Below are 21,820 nucleotides of genomic sequence, written 5' to 3' on the forward strand. Positions count from 1 at the left end.
GGGGTAAGTGCCTCTGCTGTTCCATTTAACTACAATCCATGCACTAACTACAATTGGAACACTAATGCACACAGCTGTTGGTACAATGCAGAAACATGCAGAGTGGAAGAAGCTCAAGGATGGGTGGCCTACGTACCTCCCACAGCTGGACCGCATGTTCTGTGGCGTAGCAGTCGACGGATCAACCTCGTACGCTACGGGACAACGTGACCGCACAGAGGTTGTCCTGAGCGACGACGATGACGACGAGGAAGAGGAGCAGTTCATCCCTGTCAGCCTGAGTAGCAAGAGGAGCAACAGCTCACGCAGCACAGCCACTAGCCCCAACAAGAAGTCCAAGAAGCAAAGCGTTGTACGGGCTATGCAGCGAGACATTAGCAAGGTGAGCACTATCATGGAGTCTAAACATGAAACTATGAAGGGCCTCTTGGCTGCCAGGGACAAGGATGACCAGGAGCACAAGGACAAGATCAAGCTAGTGCAGCAGCTCACACGAGAAGCTGGCGCATCGGAGGCCAACCCAAGGCTATGGATTGGTGTCATGAGGATCGTCCTAGTGGAGAACCTCATGGAGTTCTTCATCAACTCCACCCCAGCAGGCAGAATGGCCGTCATCGAGCACTATGCCTCGGTCGGCAACTAGTCCTCCTCATGCATGCATATATGTCGTGCAGCATTAGAGTAGTCATGTGTTGTGTTTTTATTAATGTCTGTTGTGTAGCACTTGTAGTGAGTCCGAGGGAAGAAGTATGGTATTGTATCAGGTTTGTTGAACCTTTATTTTATGAATGATATTTGAATCTTATTTTCACTTGGCCTGCCGATTGGTGATAAACAGTTCCTAAGACTTTTTTGGGGTGCGCTGCATGAAGTTATTTGTATGCCTGAATTTGAACTCATTTGTTTGTTGTTGTTGTTCACATGAACAGACACCGGGAAGACACGATGATGTCGGAGAGATTGGCAATACCATTGGTAGTCAGGAGTCTCGACGTGCTAAGAGGTCTGATGAGTTGTTGAAATATCTGATGTTAGACGACGATGACGATGAAGTTACTGTTCTCATGACCGGTACGTATATGTATGCCACACATTTAGAGAAGTACTGCATAGGGGTCCTTATAGGGTTCCACCTTTGAGTGGGTTGGAATGGGTACAAAGGAAGCTTGCGAACGCTAATTCTTGCTACAACATGTTTAGAATGACCCTAGATATGTTCTTTAGGCTACATTCATTACTGACAGATAGGTATGGCCTCAAATCGAACCCAAAAACTACCTCTATTGAAGCCCTAGGAATGTTCCTATGGATGGTAGGTGCACCACAATCTGTTAGGCAAGCTGAGGACAGATTTGAGAGATCACTAGCCACGGTTCACAACCTTTTCCATAGAGTGTTGAAGTGTGTCCTTAAGCTTGGTGATGACATCATTGCCCCCCAGGACCCACTATTTAGAACAATGCATGATAGGCTGCAGAACCGTAGGTTTTTTTCATTCTTCAACGGATGATAGGGGCTATAGATGGCACTCACGTTCCTATGGTTGTGCCATCGGACAAGTTCATTCAGCACCTGTGTCGGAAGGGCAAAACAACACAGAATGTGCTGGCTGCATGTGACTTTGACATGGTCTTCACATTTGTCCTGGCTGGGTGGCCTGGATCAGTTCATGACATGAGAGTCTTCGATGATGCAATGACAACATACAAGGATGTGTTTCCTCATCCTCCTACAGGTATACAATTAGTACACAGTTCAATATTTTTGTCTAATTGAAACCATTGACGCTTACAGGAACTTGGTGGTGCTCTAGGGAAATACTATCTGGTGGACTCGGACTATCCAAACCGACCCGGATACCTTGCACCAAACAGGGGAAGCAAGTACCATCTGCAAGACTTTCAAAACGCCACAGAACCTCGAGGTAGAAAAGAGGTATTCAACTATGCCCACTCATCTCTAAGAAATGTGATTGAAAGGGCCTTTGGCGTAATGAAGATGAAGTGGCGTATGTTGTTGAGTGTCCCTAGCTATCCACCGAAAACCCAAACACACATTATAGTTGCTTGTTATGCTCTCCATAATTTCATGAGATTGAGTGGTGCATTTGATAGTGACTTCGATCGCCTTGACCGTGATCCAAACTTTGTGCATCCGGAAGCATATATGGATCAGCCGGAGTGTGTCCCTGCGCCCACCTCTGCAGAATGTGAGCAGATGAATGCATTTCGTGACTCCATCGCAAATGGTTTGTACAATAGGTCTTGATTTGTATGATTTCTATTTCTAAGTTTTGGACATGTAATTTGTTTGTACTACATGCTGGCATGTATCAGTTTTTGCCGGTTGTATCTTTACATTTGTTATAGACATTTGTACCATGTATTTTTATTGGACATGTAATTTTTACAGTTTGGACATGTAATTTTTATTGGACATTTGTAATTTGATAAATTTATAATAAGATGCTGCATGTTGTGCATTTTCACATGCAGAGCTGTTGGTTTGAAATGGTACTGCATGCAGCATGTCAGTGCACATTAATGCAGTGTACTATTCATTGTCAGGTTTTTGGTTCAACAGTGCTAGAAAATTTGGTTGAACAGTACGAAATCTTTTCAGCTGAAATTTTTTTAGAACTAAACAAGGCCTTGATGGGGCGGCTCGATGGTCTACCAGGTGAAGAAAATCAGTGAAGGCGTGCAGCTTGATGGGGTGGCTCGATGGTCTTCCAAGTGAAGAAACTTGACGACTTGCTCAAGTCAGCGGAGAGGTTTCCAACAGGCAGCAAACGCTTGGCTTCCCAATCTGCTCGGGCACAGGGAGAGCACCACCGCCAGCCATGGCGACCAGGAAAAACGCAACCGCGGCACGTCGACAGAAGCCTACATACGATCAATGGCTGCATATGGATAAGAAGCAAAGAAATAAGGGAAACATACAACGTGTGTGCATGGTGTAATTAAATAAGATGGAAAACAAAGGGATGCTCACCAACAAATAAATAACTATGAACGATCAGCATTGATGGTCCTGCATGTTTGGGCGTGAACTAGGCAGCATCAGAAATTCCATGCGTGCAGTCAGGGTTCTGCAGCGGCCGGCAACCCCAGGCGACAGACTTGGTGATTCAAGGCAGCGCACGATAGGATAGGCCCTGTTTAGTTCCCCGCCAAAATTTTTTTCATCCATCCCATCGAATCTTTGGACACATACATGGAACATTAAACGTAGATAAAAAAATAAACTAATTACACAGTTTAGTTGAGAATCACGAGACGAATCTTTTAAGCCTAGTTACTCCATGATTAGCCTTAAGTGCTACAGTAACCCATATATGCTAATGACAGATTAATTATGCTTAATAAATTTGTCTTGCAGTTTCCTGACGAGCTATGTAATTTGTTTTTTTATTAGTTTCTAAAAACCCCTCCCGACATCCTTCCGACACATCCGATGTGACACCCAAAAAATTTTCATCCCCAATCTAAACAGGCCCTAAGCAACAGCTGAGTCTCTCGTAACGTGGCAAGGAGATGAGAAAAAATATTATTTACTACTTTAGGATTCCCAAACTAGGACTCTTCTTACAGTAGTTTTGATGTACTTAACCCATGGGGTTGGTACATATATATAGGGAGGAAAACTCTCCACATCTACGTCAACTAGCGATATGGTACTTAATTGATTTGCAACATTCATATTTACAAATAGGCCTAATTAATTATTAAAGCCCATCAGTAAATAAATGCATTCGGCCTTTGAATCATGATGACGTTGGGTTAGGGTAAAATCAAGGATTTATTATTTTCGAAATTAATTATTTTTGTGGATAAAATAATTCTAGAAAAGTCTAGAATTATAATTTAAGCTGCGAAAAATACTTCAAAAGCTCTAAAAATTTGGAGAAAATTATCAGAGATATTATGAAACATGAAGAATCCAAATAAAGTATTTGGAGCTCATGATAAGATAATTTGAAGCATCTAAAAATTAGATTATGCTCCACGAAAAAGGCCAGAAAAATTACCAAGAAGTTTATAGAGATTGTTTGACAGATGAGGAACTTAAAGGAGTGATTTGGGTTGTAGAGAAAAGATTTTAGGAAGCTTCAAATAAAAACTTGAGCTGAAAACAAGGAAATTTTGTTGTAGATAAAGATAAAGACGTACCGATCAAGGAAGACCGTTCTACTAAACACAATTTAAAGATTTTGCTCACTCTCAACACACAAAGGAGCAACAAGCAAACATTACATCAAATCGAATGCACCAGCGTGTATGCACAACAATGTCGCTAAACCTTATGATAAATTTTAAATTAATGAAAAATATTATTTTTCCTATATTTTCATGAGCACAAAAACTAAATCAATTTTCATCCATTTTGAAAGGAGCAAATTTTAGGGTGTTACACTTCTAGATTCGACAGAGGCAAAAAACGACAACAACGGATGTTAGAGCTAGCATCGCCAGTCTACAACAATCTCAAACATGATTAAAAGTGTTTGATGCACCTAAGTTTGGTTTTGAATTGATCTAGAAGCATGACAAGTATTGAGTACAAGGGCATTTGATTGTGGAATGTACTTGGTGTACACATTTAGTACTCAAATTGAAGATCAAGATCAAACTCAAGATGAAGATAAAGTTTAAGTTCTAGTGACTATTGGGATTATTTAGAAAGAAAAAAACTTAAACAAGTAGAAAGAAAAGGACTTAAAGAAGGGTTCACGGATATTCATCATATTAAGTCCATCACTTGAATCAATCAATCAAAGGCAATTCAAGTGAGTGTCAAGAATGGTTCTTTAGAGAGAGGTCACTTCTCCCTATGTGAGGGGCGTGCCGCCCGAGGAGTGGGTAAACCAAGTGTGGTGCTTGGAAGGCTAACATGGAAGTGGTGATCTAAAGGACATTTGAGATGCTTAGTTGAAGCATTCAAAAGGATTGATCAAGGAAGCAAGCAACACCCAAAAGAGAGCTAGTCGTGCTATTTCAAGTGGTATTCTTATTAGTTCTCTCATGCAAACAATGATCAAGAAAAGATGAAGCAAGTCAACCACAACAAGACAGTGCACTTGATCATAAGTGGTTCTAAATTCATATGGGTGAAGATTTGATCTATCAATTGGTATCTATGATTGGTCTTCACCAAGCATATCAATTGGACTTCACATTGCTATTGGAGAAATGATTTGGAATCTATGTGACTATCCTCTTCTCCATCATAGCAAAGGTATCATTGTAATGTGCATGATCATTTCATCCCTTACTAGTATGCGGTTAGTGCATATAGTTCATGCTTAATAGGATCATGCATGACAAATGAAAAGTTTTCAATTCATAACCTACCACTATTGCTTGAATGATTAGTTGATCTAGTGGTATGTATATGAGTTTGTTCATGAGCTAGTGAACCCAAGTACTTGATCTATTTTGGATTGTTAACAAGTGACAAGTAAAACATTGGCAAGATAACCCTTAATGTGAGGTGTGAAAAAGCTTGTCATTGGTTCAAACCGGACTTGGAAGCTTAGTCAAATCAACATAGTTCAAGTCTACAATTAGAAGCTCATGATGATTAGAGTACAAGAACAAGACAACAATGCAAATGGATATCTAAACTCAAATGTTTCCTCAATTGGTACTCATGATAGCAATTGTTCAAGAAAGTAAGCAAATGGTTCCATACTAGAAGATCTTATTAGTATAAGAATCCCATATGGTATCGGACAAGATATTTCAAATGATATCACATTTATACATATGGTATCTATCATACAAGAAGGTGGTTCGACAAGTGATCCTCAACTTTAAGTGATCACCAAGCAAAGAAAAGTTCCCTCACCAACAAGATTGACAAGTGAATGACCCATGCTATGACATAGGGGGAGTGCCCCACCAAATGGTATCAAGGTCAAAGATCCTATGTGGTATCTCAAGAGCAATACAAGAAATGTCATTCCAACACATATGGTGATGTCCATAAAAAATGCAAGATTCAAGCCTCAGCCATCTATCCCAATGCAATCCTTTGTCACAATGAGATGCACACTCTTTCAATTGGTATGAAGTGATTTGATTGGTATCACATACCTTTTATGGAAATTGATGACAAAGGGGGAGAAGTTGGAACAAAGATATGATCATGGGATAAGTTGGACAACAAAAGATATGTTTCAAGGGGGAGAGATCAAAGATGGACATGGACAAGGGAGCAACATTAAAAATAAGATGATGGATCAAAATTCTTGGACAAAAGAGAAGCACACAAGTAGGGGGAGCAAGCTCATGAACATTGATTGTTTGCATTTGAATTGTGCATATTCATGTGCTTGCTTGCATTGCATAAGTTTTTAAATTCAATATGCATGCTTGTGTGGTGTATGCTAGTTATAGAACTCGATTGATGATATGATAACTAGCATGCATAGGTTGGTAGCTAGACTTGTGTTCTTCAAGTAAAAACTAGACCCTTGCTTTTAATGTTGATCTCATGGGGTTTCTAGTGTTTTTGTTGTCTAGCTACTCATGGTGCTAAGGATGGTGTACATTGAATGCTTCAAATGATATTGAATTTGGTATCGAACTACAAAGGTTTATTCTATACACCTTAGCACTTAGTAGGGTTTCATGGTGCTTATCCAAATCTTGACATAGAGCTTAAATGTTGGATAAGTAGCATAAAATTCAAAACAAGTTAGCAATTTACACTTGTGTGAAGTGCTAGCTTGAAAAAGCTTAATTTCCATATCTTTGTAGAGTTGTCATCAATTACCAAAAAGGGGGAGATTGAAAGGTCCTTGTTTGGTTTTGGTAATTGAGTGACAACTTAGGTGGACTAATAGTGTTTATGTGAGATACACAGGACATTAGTCCACAGGTGATTATGTGATGATGAAGGAGCTCATTGCATATGAGACATGACATGGAGTCATGTGACCAAGGTGGAGAAGATCAAGATGAGGCTTGGCTCGATGGACCGGTTGCAAGAGTGAAGGGCAAGTTGGAGGCTTTGAAGCGAGGGACCGCGTGTGACGGTGAAGCTTGAGCAAGACTTGGCGCCGATGGACCGAGGCAACGGTGAAGAGCAAGTGAGGTCAAGATCGATGAACCAATATGGTCATATGATGATATGAAGTGGATCATATCATTTGGTGATTGGTTGGTGCATGTGTTGCATCAACATTGGAGGAGATGAAATGGAAAGCGCAAGGCAAAGGTATAACCTAGGGCATTTCCATTTCACCGGTCATAGGTGTGTAGAGAAGTTTATGACCGGATTTAGGATAGATGGCCGTACTATCAAGAGGGGCAAACTTGTTTGCATATCGGTCATCTAGTGCCACTTGAGCGATCTAACTTTGTATACGTGTTAGGATCGAGTGGCGTGGGAAGTTTGAGAGGCTAACTCCTTTGGGAAAATATTTGTGAAAATGCTAACACACTTGCACATGGCGGTGTACACTTGGTGGTGTTGGCACATTTGCAAAGGAGAAGGTGTTGGAGTTGATTTTGTTCAACTTGGAGAAGAGAGAGAAGTCTTTCGGTGTTCTCCGGACATTAGGATGACTTTTAGATTGGAATACTGCTTTGATCCATTTTTATTTGGATTGAGTATTCATATAGATTGGATAGCACTCTAAGTAAGCTTTCCAAAATGTCCAAGATCATCGAATTTGGAGTTCGGAGCTAGAAGTTAGCAACCTAACAAGTTGAACTGCAGGCACAGGACGCTGAGAGTCCGGTGCGCATAGGACGAGTCTGGTGGCACAGGACGCTGAGAGTCCGGTGCGCACAGGACGAGTCCGGTGTCACCGGACGCTGAGAGTCCGGTGCTGCTGCAAGTTTGCGTTGCTCTCTGCGTATGCGTCCGGTGCGCACAGGACGCGTCTGGTGTGAAGCAGCAGAGCGTCCGGTGTGAAGCAGCAGAGCGTCCGGTGCTACTGTTCCAGACGCGCGTGCGTGTGCTAGCCGTTGGCGGCAACGGTCGAGTTCAAACGGCTAGTGACACGTGGCTGTTTCTAGAGCACCGGACGCACTGTTCCAGCGTCCAGTGCTACCAACAGTGAGTCCGGTGCTCACGACTTTTGCCCAATGAAGGGGCAACGGCTAGTTTAGCCCTTGAGGCTATAAATAGAAGTGGTGGCCGGCCTTGGCTGGTGCTGAGCACCCTTTGGACTTAGTGTCCATGCTTGGAGAGTGCTAGGAAAGCCTCTAACTCACTTGTGCTTGCAAGAGTGCGAATCAATAGTGAGTGAGTGATTCTAGTGCGTTACATTGAGTGACCTCGTGGCTGACTTTATACAAGGTGCTTTTCCTTTGGAAATAAAAAGGAAAAATAGAAGCTTGTCATCGTCTGGGAAAGCAAATACATAATGAGAAATCACATTTGGAAAAGCAGTCAAGTTCTTTATTGCTCAGACAAATAATTCAGATGTTAGGAATATACCAACTTTATACAGCTAAGCCTTAGAACATTGAAAAATATAGTCAAAGTTATTGGTACTGACTGTCATCTATCTTCATGGCACCTCTTTGCATTGAGAGCAAATAACCTTATTGTAGATCCCTGCTAACACTTATCAAATTTATATATATTGTAGATTACCGGCAGCACTTCTCATTTTTTTAAAAGGTAAGCTGCAGCCCAACTCTATATATATATATATATATATATATATATATATATGGGGTACAAGATTTGGATAGTGCATTCTAACTGTTTGATGCCATGCAAAATTTAGTAGCTTTGGTTTTTGTTCTCTATTCATATTTGCTATATATGTGAACTGGCATGATATATTTTTATATCTGTTTCTCATTCAACATTGTTGTGTCTTCTTTGCAGGCTCTCAGATTATTCTTTGATGTGTATTCTTGGAAAGTTGCAGGTATGTCACCTTGAGTAGGTAATTTCAGTTAATGTTATCTGAGAGCTTTCAGGTTGGCATTAGAGATGATTTCTCCATTAGCATCACTATATAATAGATTTTTTCGGGATATGACTCGTCGTGCATATGACTGATAATTTTAGTATACAACTCTGCACGAATAACCCATTTAACCAGCAACCATGGATGAATTTTAGCATGTTTATCAAACAAAAAGAATTACTTTCACTTTGAAGAATGATTTGAAGGTTTTGATTTCCATGAGAACCTGGTCTGGAATAGGCAGGACGAGGAAACCATCAGGACCACCTCTCAGGTTCATTTCCTCCTACTCACCTAAGACTGGTCCCTCTCTCTCCCCTTTTTAGATTGCTCATGAATGTGCTCAGGTCTTCTGTGATTATGAATTTATCTTCTTTGAGCCTGCAATGCTGATTTTTTTTCTAAATTTTTCATGGTAGAAAACATTGTGCATTCCTTTTTGCTTTTGGATTATTATATCAATCTAAAATTGAGATCTTGAAACAGTCATATATTTGGGTTTATTGGGGTTTCATAAACACTTTTGCTATGAGCTGATCCTATTATAATTAAAGTGATACAAAAGATAGTCCAAATTCCTACTCAACCATGTCCCGTGTGTCCACCAGGAGTTGATATTGTGCCCGTGTAGCGCCGTCTGAATAATACATTGTTTTAGATAAATGCATGGGTCTCTTGTCCCCAATATGTTTAGAAAACTACTCCGGTGCTCCTTCTCTAAAAATATTTGTGAATCTTAAAGCTGAAGCAGTTAATAAGGTTAGGGGTAAATACAGAGTAAACCTGAGATTTTGCATGGTTGCATGCGTGGATGCTAGATAATATCTCCTAATCACCCAACTCGAGATTTTGTATCTGCTAATCATGCGGAATAGTATACGGCGTGGCTAGTTCACGGCTTCACGCAGCAAATATCTCATGTTTCTATATATTTAGACCTAGAACTAGAACTAGAAAAGTAAACAAGAAATAGATTTAAGTGAAAAAAAACACATGAGGAAGATTGATAAACATGTCAGTGATTTTAATTTCAGTTTTTTGAATTTTTTGGCCACCCTTCAAAATCACTAAAATTCGTAAAATTTTAGCATTTTAGAGACTCAAAAAAATATGGTTTTTCTAAAATTTTTAGATCTAAACAAAATGAGTTTTTTTAAGAAGAATATGCAACATAAATAATAAAAAATGAGTAAGAATTTTATATACACATTAAAGCACATGCACTAAAGTAATGTGAAATTTTGGATTTTTTCGCCAGCTCCGAAATTCATAAAGTTTTGGCAAAAAATTGAACTCAGGGCATGCATTTTTCGAATAAAACATTATACTTTGCCAATTGGTATATTGTACGAGTAGCACGTTCTTATTTTATAATACTTATTAGTATTTAACGAACGCTCACAATGGGATTTTACGAAAATAGTGAGCCGTAGATTTGCATGGACGCATGCATGCAGAGCGAACGACCCAGAGTTGGATATGATGAATGAATTGACTATTGACGAATCCACCCCTAACCACATTAACTACTTTTGCTTTGAGATTCACAAAGTTTTTTTTAGTTAAGGAGTACCGGAGCAGAACTCATATGTTTATTATATCTATCTGAAATTGAGATCTTGAAATAGTCATATTTTTGGATTTATTGGAGTTGCATAAACACTTTTGATATGAGTTGATCCTATTATAATTAAAGTGGTACAAAAAAACAGTCTGAATTCCTACTCAACCAGGCCCCTTGCGCCTACCAGGAGTTGATCTTGTGCCCATGCAGCGCCATCTGAATAATGCACTGTTTTAACCTTGTACTGTCGAAGATTTCACGAATAAAATAGTATCCCAGTTAAGTTTAGTAACCTTGGGCAGTACTTGAACTATTTGTAAGCTTAACTAATTGATATAGTGGTCTGTTAGAAAGGAGTATTACTTGTGATAAATTGAATCGTCAAATACTCAAATCACCATGTTATCTAACTAAAAAAAGACGGATATCTACAAGAGTTTGAATATGCAACGCATCATGTTAAGATTTTCTTGCAAGTTGCACTAGCTGACTGAAGAGTATTATTGGTTTTCCTTTGGTTGGACAGGTGCTTTGAAACATTTGATTGTACCATGTCTGACTACATTTGAATTGGTTGCAGGAAAGCGATGGAATCAATAGGTCTGCAACGCTGGCCTCATCGGGTTGCCATCCTATTGTCCATACCATCTCTTTGCCTTAGACGCGCTCAGGATGTTGGCAACCTTCTTGAGGAGATTGAGCAACGCAGAGGAGATGACATCCCTCTCTATCGGCAGCATTCACAGGCTCATGATCTTCTCGATAAGGTGACACATTAGATGATCTGCTTCACATCCCCATTCTCACTTAATTAGTGCTGACACGGATACTTCAAATAATGGAGTTTGGTTTAAAGACTTTTGTAGTGGATAATATCTATTTTGAGTGTCTTAATAGTTTTTCATTGTTTTTGTTACGAACCTTATTAACTTTATACAAAGGTTCCGATTGTATCTATGTCATCCAAGTTTTTTGCTGCAATAAGTTTTTGTCGTACTCCCTCTGGTTTGCAAATATTTGATGTTTGGGAATATTAGACAAGGTTTAAAATATCATTGGAGCCACAAGTTCATGATGCTGCAATATTAGAGAGAGGAGATGGGTTAGTAGGCATGTAACTTGCCATGTGCACTTTGTGTATGTAACTCGTGATGTGTCTCTCATGTATATAACTCTCAATGTGCTTGTGTGGCTGCTAGCTTGTCTCGCCTTACCGAGAACAAGTCAAGTCTTGTGTATATGATTGTTATTTCGTTACAATAGGCAGGCCTAGGTTTCTTTATCTTACCAGTATTTTTACATAGCCAATTGTATGTAGCGCTATCTATATCCTAGCAAGATGTAACATCAGGATCTTAATTGTTTTAATTGTTGACAAGAATGTGAACAAGGGGAAGAAACTGGTAAGTGATAATATTCCCAATGAATATCATCTATAAAGAGATTCTAACTCTATAGATAAGAAAATTTTACCAGTTAGTATTTTTTTATGATAACTAAAAAAACTTTTATTAAATAGTACTGTTATCTTATTGTGCGACCCATGTGTTTTTAATATAAAATTTTTGTTGTCCCGTATCGACGCACGGGCACGCTACCTAGTTATATATAATAAAATAAAAAAGAATAAACACGTGCGTCGTCCAAAATATCCGTATTTCCAAACAGGGTCCAAGGAAATTGTGGAGTGTAGTAAGTACTTCAAAATCAAATCCATTCTCGTGTCGCCAGCCCAACTCTCCCTTGTCAACTGAGTTTCCGGCCCATTGCTTCCGAGACCATCTCCAGGCTTTGCCATTGCCAAGCCTATTGCTGCAGGGGCAGGGCGCTTCTCTTCACCTTCCGCAACTGATGATTCCACGCCCAGGCTGTTAGTCAACCTTGAGCAGCTGTCCGTTCAAACTTTTCTAGAAGACGAATGCGATATTTTCCGTGCTCATTCTCAGTGCAACTAGTAGTACTACTTTTTTTTTTTTTGTGTGTGTGTGTGTGCGCGCGCGCGCACTGCGACAGAGTTCCTCGGTCGAAGCGGATTGAGATCCTCGGCTCCGTGCAACAATAATGGAAGCTATCCGCCTTGCCTACGTGCTCGTCTTCCTCCTGCCCTTCTTCCTCCTCCTCCTCCGTCTCCGTAAGCGCCCAGCAACAACGACGGCCCACTCCCCGCACCCCAACCCGGTCCTGGGCAACACCCTCGCCTTCATCCGCAACCGCCGCCGCTTCTTCGACTGGTACACGGACCTGCTCCGCGCCGCGCCGTCGGGCGCCGCCGTCGAGGCGTGGGGGCCGTTTGGCGCGGGCCACGCCGTCACCACCGCGAGCCCCGCCGACGTCGACCACCTCCTGCGCGCCGGCTTCGACGGCTACGCCAGGGGCGCGCTCTTCCGCGACGCCACCGCCGACCTCATCGGCGACGGGCTCTTCGCCGCCGACGGCCGCCTCTGGAGCCTCCAGCGGAAGCTCGCCTCGCACGCCTTCTCGTCCCGCTCGCTCCGCCGCTTCACCGGCGACGTCCTCGCCGTGCACCTGCGCCGCCGCTTCCTGCCGCTCCTGGACGCCGCCGCCGCCAGGGACGGCGGCGATGTTGCCGTCGACCTGCAGGACGCGCTGCGCCGGTTCGGCTTCCGCACCATCTGCCACGTCGCGTTCGGCGTAGAGGGCTTGGATGGCAACGACGACGAGGACCCCGCGACGCAGGAGGCGCTCTTCGCGGCGTTCGACACGGCCGTCGAGATCTCCTTCCGGCGCGCGCTCACGCCGGCCACGTTCGTGCGGCGGCTCACCAAGCTCCTGGACGTTGGCAAGTCGCGCCGGCTCCGGGAGGCCGTCCGTGTCATCGACGACTACGCCATGTCCGTCGTCGAATCCAAGGCGGCGCGGCGCCAGAGGAACAACCTCGACGACGGGAGCGCGGACCTGCTGTCGCGGTTCATGGCGGCCACGGACGACGACGGCGGCAGCGAGCTCGGCGCCATGTTCGCCACGCCAGAGGCCAAGCTCCGGTTCCTGCGGGACATGGTCGTCACCTTCGTACTCGCCGGGAAGGACACCACGTCGTCGGCGCTGACCTGGTTCTTCTGGCTGCTCGCCGCGAACCCGCGGTGCGAGCGGCGCGCCCACGAGGAGGCCGCGTCATGCTGCGACGACGACGACGACGACGGCGACGTGAAGGGGATGCACTACCTGCACGCCGCCATCACCGAGGCGATGCGGCTGTACCCGCCGGTGCCGTTCAACGGCCGTGTCGCGGTGCGCGACGACGTGCTGCCGGGCGGCGCGGCGGTGCGAGCGGGCTGGTACGCCAACTACTCGGCGTACGCGATGGGGCGGATGGAGAAGCTGTGGGGCAAGGACTGCTTGGAGTTCGTGCCGGAGCGGTGGCTCGGCGAGCGCGGCGAGTTCGTGCCGGTCGACGCCGCGCGGTTCCCGGTGTTCCACGCTGGCCCGCGGGTGTGCCTCGGGAAGGAGATGGCGTACGTGCAGATGAAGACGGTCGCCGCGGCCCTACTGCGGAGGTTTAGAGTGGACGTGGTGGCGCCGGTGGCTAACATGGAGGCGCCGCCAGCGTACGAGATGACGGCGACGATGAAGATGAAAGGAGGACTGTGGGTGCGGCTCAGGAGGCGCGAAGACTAGTCGTGACTTATTACAACAATAATAGTTTGTGTCAGTGAAAATTATGTATTTATAAGTAAGTGCAAATAAACATCTTGGATACTTTTTGCGAAAGAAACAAACTTAGAATTAAGTAGTAACATCCTTACAAGAGAGTGTAAGAGTGACGCAACCCAGTATGAAAAACAATCGAAAAAACACTGACACTCCCTAGACCTAGAAGCAAAATGCGCCAACGCTAAATTATTCTAATCCCTACTAATCTTAACAACCTCTAATTTGTATAATAACATCTTGGATATTCGTGATAGAACCCCCATAATACCATCTCTGCTGCACAACCGCCCCCTGCATCGCGACATCCACCCACTCCACCTCCCCTCCCGCGACCTGCCTCGTCGCGCCACTGTCCATGGTTCGGTCTCGATGATGACAAGGTTCGGCACGCCATCTATTACAAACTCGAGCTCTGTTTCGCTGCACAAAAATGCTACTCCCTACAAAAGAACCTTAGAAAATCAAAATATTTTAAGTTTAACCAAAATTATAGAAAAAGTTATAAAGATTTATGATATCAAATAAATATACTATGAAAATATAATTAATACAAACCTAATAATATTAGTTAGTATCATAAATGTTATTATCTTATATCATATAAATTTGGTTAAACTTAAGTTGCTTTGATCCTCCAAATTCTTAGAATAACTTATAATTTGAGATGGAGAAAGTATATATCATCAATCATCATCATCGTATATATGGTAGTGTTGAGATGTGCCGGCTGCACCAGCACAAGCTACATGTGACACAGAGGTAAGCTCAGGCTGCTCAACAGTGGCGGAGCTCGAACATGCGAATCACAGACATAAGTTTTAAATGACATAGTAAAGATACACATCAATAGCTATCTATGGCAAATTTGACTTTCATGGGTACTTGGGTGGGATTCAGAACCAAGATTCATACTTGAATAAAATGACTTCAAATCTACACATATACAGCCAGCAAAATCTCAGATACCACATCTCAAATAAATTGCTAAATGCCTCGATCTCAAACTATACCTCTTGTTACAAATTTTTTCTTTCCAATACCAGAAGAGGCATGACGCTTCTGTTTAGGGCGCCTGCGCATCGGCCACGACCTCAGCCTGCTCCTCCTTCTCGTGCTCCTTCAGCTTCTCCCCGGTCACGCCCACGGCCACGCCCGTGGCCAGCGCCTGTCGTCTCCTCGCCGGCCATCTGAGTAGCTCGGAGCGGGATTGCGGTCTGCGGGAGCAGGCAGCGAGCGTCGAGTGGCGCGGCGTGGGCTTGGAGTTGGGGGCTGGCCGGCTGGGGGCCTGGGGCGTTGCGCGGAGCTCTGACCTTGTGCCGGCGGCCAGCGGGAAGCGGACCGTGGAGGCGCGGACCGGCAGACGCGAACAGCGAACGGGAGGAGCAGGATAACGAGAGAGCTCGATTGGGAATTAGGGGGTTCAGCAGGGACACTTCTACTTGGGCTAGCTAGGCTTATTGGGTCTTTCTTTTCTTTCCTCCCCGTTTTCCATTCTGTCTGGCTGCTCCTCTCGTTGACTGCTCGTCGCTGCAGGTGCCGGATGCCAACTGCTCCATCACCGGAAGGGAGGAAGACATGGAGGTACTAGTGGTCTTACCCCAAGGTGGGGCAGCTGCCTAAGGATGGACCAAAAAACTCGTAATTCGTTAGCTCGCTCGACTCGCTCGTTAATAGCTCGGCTCGAGCTCGACTCGCTCGTTAATGAGCCATCTCGTTTTATAATGAGCTAGCTCGTGAGCTGCTCGCGAGCCATAACGAGCTAGTTAATTATCATCCTAGCAACTAAAATTGGCTTGGCTATATGCCCAAATATTTCTTAGTAGTTCGACCTAGCCCATTCGTGAATCCGTAGCTTTATCCATCAATGGATGATGCTTGAACTGTATGAGTATGACTATCATGTCGTCATAGTCGTGGTCGTAGTGGGTTGATTGGACAAAACTCTAGTTTGTTTATTGAATTGTTAAAGCTATAAGTATTTTATTTAGTTCATTTTAAGTATATATGTAATGTATTTGTTGCTCAATTGTTTTTATAAATTTATAGTCTATTTGTACTATATTTTTATGATTTGGCTCGCGAGCCAAACGAGCCGCTCGAGCTCATAACGAGCCGAGCCGAGCCAGCCGTCTAGCTCCTTAGTATAACGAGCTATAACGAGCCGAGCCACTGACGAATCGAGCTGGCTCGATATCTAGCCCTACAGCTGCCCCACCCTGCCGCATGGAGAGCTCCGCCTCTGCTGCTCAAAGTTATGATTCAACACCGTCATTCCCTGACGTCGAGTGCTACGTGGCCACCTAGAAAACCGTCGCTTTCACTAAAACTTTGAGGCCTTGTTCAGTTTGCAAAAAAAATTTGGATTTCAACACTGTAGCACTTTTATTTTTATTTGACAAATATTGTCTAATCATGGAGTAACTAGACTTAAAAGATTCGTCTCGCGATTTACAAATGAACTGTACAATTAGATTTTATTTTCATGTATATTTAATGCACCATGCATGTGCCGCAAGATTCGATGTGATGAAAAATCTTAAAAAATTTTGGAAACTAAAATTTTCGAATCAAACCTTTGACACCAAATAGCAAACTGCCTTCCTGGCTAATCGCAACTCTCACGCAACATCAACGAAAACAGGGCAATATGTTGGGCCGCAAGCATGCTGTTGTCGTTGAGCATCTTGCAGCCTCAGCCAGCTACTGCAATCACGAAAAGGCTGACACAAGCTAGGCTGCGAAGATGGTGACACAGTTTAATCTAGGAAGTGTATGCAGTTATATTATGATATGAATCACAGCTCAAATAGAGAAAGTTAAGAACCAGAGTGTGGCACCACAAAGGTCAAAATGATGGACCACTCACAAAAAGGTTAAAATGATGCGCAAAACAGGAGGAAGGTTATCAGAGTAGAAAATGATAGTTGCTACTTGTGATGAACAAAACCACAGTTTCAGCAGGACAGGAGACATTCCACCCTAATGTCTTCAATTTGACATCTTAGTCTAATGGGACAAATATCTCATGAGAAGCAAGCATATCTGTTTTGCCTGGAACCAGCATAACGTGGCACACCCTACTACTATCTTCAGAATGCCATCTAGTCCGAAAATATGAAAAGACAAGATCAGCAGTAGCTTTGTCTGCATTAACTCATACTGAACAAAGAGCTTTTGTTAACCCAGAGACCAAAGAGGTGAGCTGATTTGCGTCACTGTTATCTTCTCTCACTAGTCAACAACCTGAATCATAAAGAAGAAATTACTGTTAGCACAACTCCAACTGCCTAGGAATCAAACAGATTGGATTTTGACGATAAAATAACAAGTGTAATTGGTAAATAAGCCAAACTGGCTTGCAACCAGAAAATGGATCCCAGGTATATGTGATGTTTAAAGTTCAGAAGTGCCTAGCACCATTCGCAGTATACTTTCATAGGTCTGGAGGTTTTTCTAGTAACTCATTTCATCAGCAGAAATTCATGCAGAGATCAGAGAATAAAACCATCTAAGTAACTTAGTCAAATCCCAGCACCACTGTCCTAATCAATGGCAAAGATAAGAGAATTGAACCATAACACTTGTTAAATTTGAAGGAGCAATCAGTCATAGTAAGAATCACCAAATTGGTACGTAGATTCTTTAGTTTTGTGTAAAGACCTTCGATTTCTAAGATCCAGCTGAAAATGGGCATTGTTGAACTAACTTTTTGAAAGAAGATCCAAAGGAAGGCAAACAAAAACACAATAAGGTATACAATGGAAGGATTCACAATTATTTGTGGCTAACTATTATCAAACGCTAAGGTGGCAATATATGCTTCAATATAATTAATGGCAGAAATTATTTTAGGTTACAATGTCTAACATTAACATAGCAACATGTAATTCTGATACATACAAAATGTACAAAAGTACCATTCCAAACTATAAAACTCCTGAAAATACACAAGTACTACTATATGGCAGATTTCAGACACATGAAATGCATACATATCACACGGGAATTGAAACTATGCTTTAAAAGAATATAAAGTTGGCAAGACTGAATTAGCTTTAAAAGATGGCAAGACTGAATTAGCTTTAAAAGATAGTTATCTATTCTAGCAATTCTAAAGAATATAAAGTTAGGTTGTTTGTGCTTATTAAATATTGTGAAATTTGGTTAACTAAATTAGCATAAGCAAAGAGGCTCAGTTACCCCGCAAAAAAAGAGGCTCAGTTTTAGATTTAAACTAAACCTAGACCTCATCAAACTAAAATTTTTGAAACCACTATTTAAGGAACAGAGCAAACAAACTAAAAACAGCAACTCCTTGGATTCAAGCAACAATCAAACAAATCTGTGCAGATTCAAAGTCCAGCCTAAAAGCTATTAGTAGTAAGCATAGAACTTTTTGTTTGGAAAACATAAATCTAAGGAACAAAACTGCTATGTAAAAGCAAAGTATTAAACAGGTTCCTAAACACAAAATAAAGATTTTAAAAGCATTTTGTTTGTTCAAAATATAACACAGCCTACTAAAGCCAGTGCAAGGTACATAACACATTAAATGTAGGATCATCAAATATCCTTCTAATAGGTGCCTGGAAAATACATTAGATCATCAGATAACATATTCTAATTTCGACAACTAGCTCCTACTTTACAAAGATCTGTCACCACATTTATGTAGCAAGTAGATCATAACCATCAGAAACAAGGGAATATGCTAGCACCTTCCACTGCAGTCCACAACCAGCTTATACACCCAGGACACAAACACATAAAAAATTGATCTCTATTTGATCAAGCAACTTTGCATAAACAAGTGACATGAATATGGAAGCCAAGGAATGTCTCAGCAGAAAATCAACTAGGAACACAGGCATCAAGAACAAGGAGTTGGCATAGATGGGGCCACATGCTTCTTGTTGTGGAGTTCTACAGAATGTGAAGTTTCAATTGTAGTATTCCTTTGTGTTAACACTCAGGTTTAGTATCTAGACACACAAGGTATATATAACCCGTAAAAGGCTCAATTGCACAAGTGCAAGTTACAACAAAGCCTGAAGCACATGAAACTAAAAAAATTGTGAAGTTAAGTTGACAACTGAGAAATGAAATAACCAAAGCAGTTCCTTAAATTCACACATAATAACAATTGTTACCAGCAATTCAAAAAGGAAGTCAATGTGGAGTGTTGAATAATACTGTGATGTCCAACACAAACTTCAAATTTGGTACCTAAGTATATAGAACTTATTGAGAAATTAGTTTATACCAAATATAGGTATATACCACATCCTACAGCTACAGGAGGGAACAGTACAATTCACCAAACTGATGACCATCAAGCTTTCTACAACTATGTGCTAATTTCCATGTTCTAAAATTTTGCGAGCGAGTAAGTAAGAGTAATAACTGTATACCAAATCCAAAAAGAAAAGGATACGCTCCCTCTACTTCTACAAGATGCTATGACAAAATATGCATGCATCAGAGCATACAGGTAATCATAAAGAAAATAACCAATGGAACTCTATTTGATCAAGCAAAACTTCTTATAAACAACGCTATGGAACTCACCAGAAGGCCAGTTTCTTGGGCGAGGAACTCAGGCGGCCAGGCCAAGGTGTAGGCATAGATAGGGTTTCCATGCTCCTTGCCATCTTCCATCACCAATCGCTCTAGCTTGCTGGTCTCCAGATGGAACGAGTAGCGCCCATATCCCCATGTAGTGATGAACACCTTTCCGGTGCGAGCGTAGTCCATGTCGCTGAGCCAGGTGCAAAGCACCCGCATCATGCTGTCCTTGGGTAGGCCAGGCACGGTGTCGAGCAGTTTGGTCATGCAAATCTTCCTCTCCAGCAACCACCCCCTGTCGCTGCTGCACCTGGCCTCTCCACGCACCCAGATCTGCAGACTGAGATTCTCCACGATCGATGCCATGCACAAACGGCCATCCTCCGGCGTCTCTCCGATGCGGTACTTTTCGAAGCGATCCCCCAGGACGGCAGGCACGGGCATGAAGGAGAAGTCCAGCGTGCAAGGATCCAGCTGGAGTAAGCGGCTGGAGTTGCAGATGTGCCAGTAGATGTTCCCAGCGGCGTGCACGCAGCGGCCCTCGAACAACCACGGGTCGAAGTTGATGGTGATCCCCTCGGCCCTCGGCAACGCGCGCCAGGCGCAGTTGCCTTCGCGGACGGACGCGACCCAGGCGCGCGGGAGGTCGCCGTCGATGGTGAGGCAGACGGCGTCGAAGGTGAGCCTGCTAGGGTGCGCGCGCGCGAGAACGGCGACGCCGATGACGCACCTGTCGCGGCGCCAGCGATCGTCACGCTCAGGCAGCGCGTCGCGCGGCGGCGGCGGGAGCAGGACGCGGCGGCGCGACGCCGGGTCGACGGCGAGGATGCGGGGCAGGAGCGACTTGGGGCGCGAGTGAGGGAGGAGGAGGACGAGGCCGAGGTGGACGTCCTGGATGGAGAGGCTGCTGGCAGCGCCCGGGGTGAGGTCGAGGGAGAGGCACGGGGAGGAGGCGGCGTCGAGCGGGAGAAAGACGGCGGGGTGGTGGGTCGTGTCGTACATCGGCATGGGGGGCGGATTGCCGGGGCCCTGTGGGTGGAAGAAGTAGCCGAGGAGGGGCGGCACGCGTGGGAGGGCGTGGGTGGCGGCGCGGCGCCAGCGGTGGCAGGTGAGCGCCGCGCGGAGGAGGTCGGCGGGGCTGAGGCGGAGGAGGATGGCCTGGAGGACGAGGTCCGTGAGGTCGGCGACCGTCGTCGTCGTCGTCTTCACCACCGGCGCATGCGCCATTGCCGGGGGGCGAGGTGAAGCGGCAGCGGAGGACGCTAGGGTTTGGTCCTCGCGGCCTCGGCAGCTGCTTTGGGGCGCCATGAGTGATGATGATTGATGAGACGAGATACCGAGACTCGAGAGTCCAAGACGAGTGGAGGGGAGACTGGGAGAGAGAACAAGCAGCGACAGACCGACAGCTGGAGGTCACTCACACCGGCTGACCGGCAGCGCTCCCAGTCCCCTGCCGCTCCCGCTTCTACAAGGACAGAGAGATTTTTTGATTTTTTTTTTGATGAAAAAGGCATTTTGAATTTTGATTGATGGCGGTCGTTCTGAGACATGTGAAATGAAACAGAACTCGACGGAAAGGACGCCTCCTTCCTCCTTGCAACTGAGATCAACTTTTCCTCCTCAATTGTTGTCTGAGATTGTTCAAGAGTCAAGACTCTGAATTGATCTCATTGAAGGCCAATTGTGTTACACAGCAGCAAGAGCGGCACTGAAACTAAAACAAGTTTACAACATAAGAATGATGTGTATATCTATTAAAAAAATAAAAAATGTTTGTGTGCAAAGTAAAAATTTAAAAATGTTTCTTTGGGGGAGTCCTATAGTTAATGCTAGAACAAATGCATATGAGAAGGAAAAAAATAGGAACCAAGCAGATTTGATACTCAGACAATTATTCAAATCTCGAGAGCAATTTCCTTTTTTTTTTGAAAGAACTGGCAAGAGCTCTGCCTTTTATTATAGGTAGGAGCAAGAGTTTATATACAAACAGTCCTCATAAGGAGGAAAAAAACGGACTAAAAGAGGCACAAATAAAGGGGCAACACTCTAGCCGATTATCCTTAGGGCCCTCCTTCTTTGAT

General features: G+C 43.7%; 2 protein-coding genes across 2 annotated transcripts; one reads left to right on the forward strand and one right to left on the reverse strand.

Annotated features, from left to right (window-relative positions):
• On the forward strand, positions 12,064 to 14,247 carry LOC8076827 (cytochrome P450 94B3). The gene has a single exon (XM_002439673.2). It carries the CDS (start codon positions 12,564 to 12,566, stop codon positions 14,136 to 14,138), a length of 1,575 nt encoding a protein of 524 aa, XP_002439718.1. The 5' UTR covers positions 12,064 to 12,563; the 3' UTR covers positions 14,139 to 14,247.
• On the reverse strand, positions 16,935 to 20,966 carry LOC8076828. The gene is made up of 2 exons (XM_021448159.1): positions 19,743 to 20,966; positions 16,935 to 17,417 (listed from the first exon to the last, which is right to left on the reverse strand). The coding sequence occupies exons 1-2, from the start codon at positions 20,964 to 20,966 to the stop codon at positions 17,406 to 17,408; spliced, it is 1,236 nt and encodes a 411-aa protein (XP_021303834.1). The 3' UTR covers positions 16,935 to 17,405.

Source organism: Sorghum bicolor, chromosome 9 (genome assembly GCF_000003195.3).
Source record: "Sorghum bicolor cultivar BTx623 chromosome 9, Sorghum_bicolor_NCBIv3, whole genome shotgun sequence".
NCBI lineage: Eukaryota > Viridiplantae > Streptophyta > Magnoliopsida > Poales > Poaceae > Sorghum > Sorghum bicolor.

Coding starts and splice junctions, on each gene's coding strand:
- LOC8076827 (XM_002439673.2), top strand. CDS start 12,564: ATGGAAGCTATCCGCCTTGCCTACGTGCTCGTCTTCCTCCTGCCCTTC.
- LOC8076828 (XM_021448159.1), bottom strand. CDS start 20,966: ATGGCGCATGCGCCGGTGGTGAAGACGACGACGACGACGGTCGCCGAC.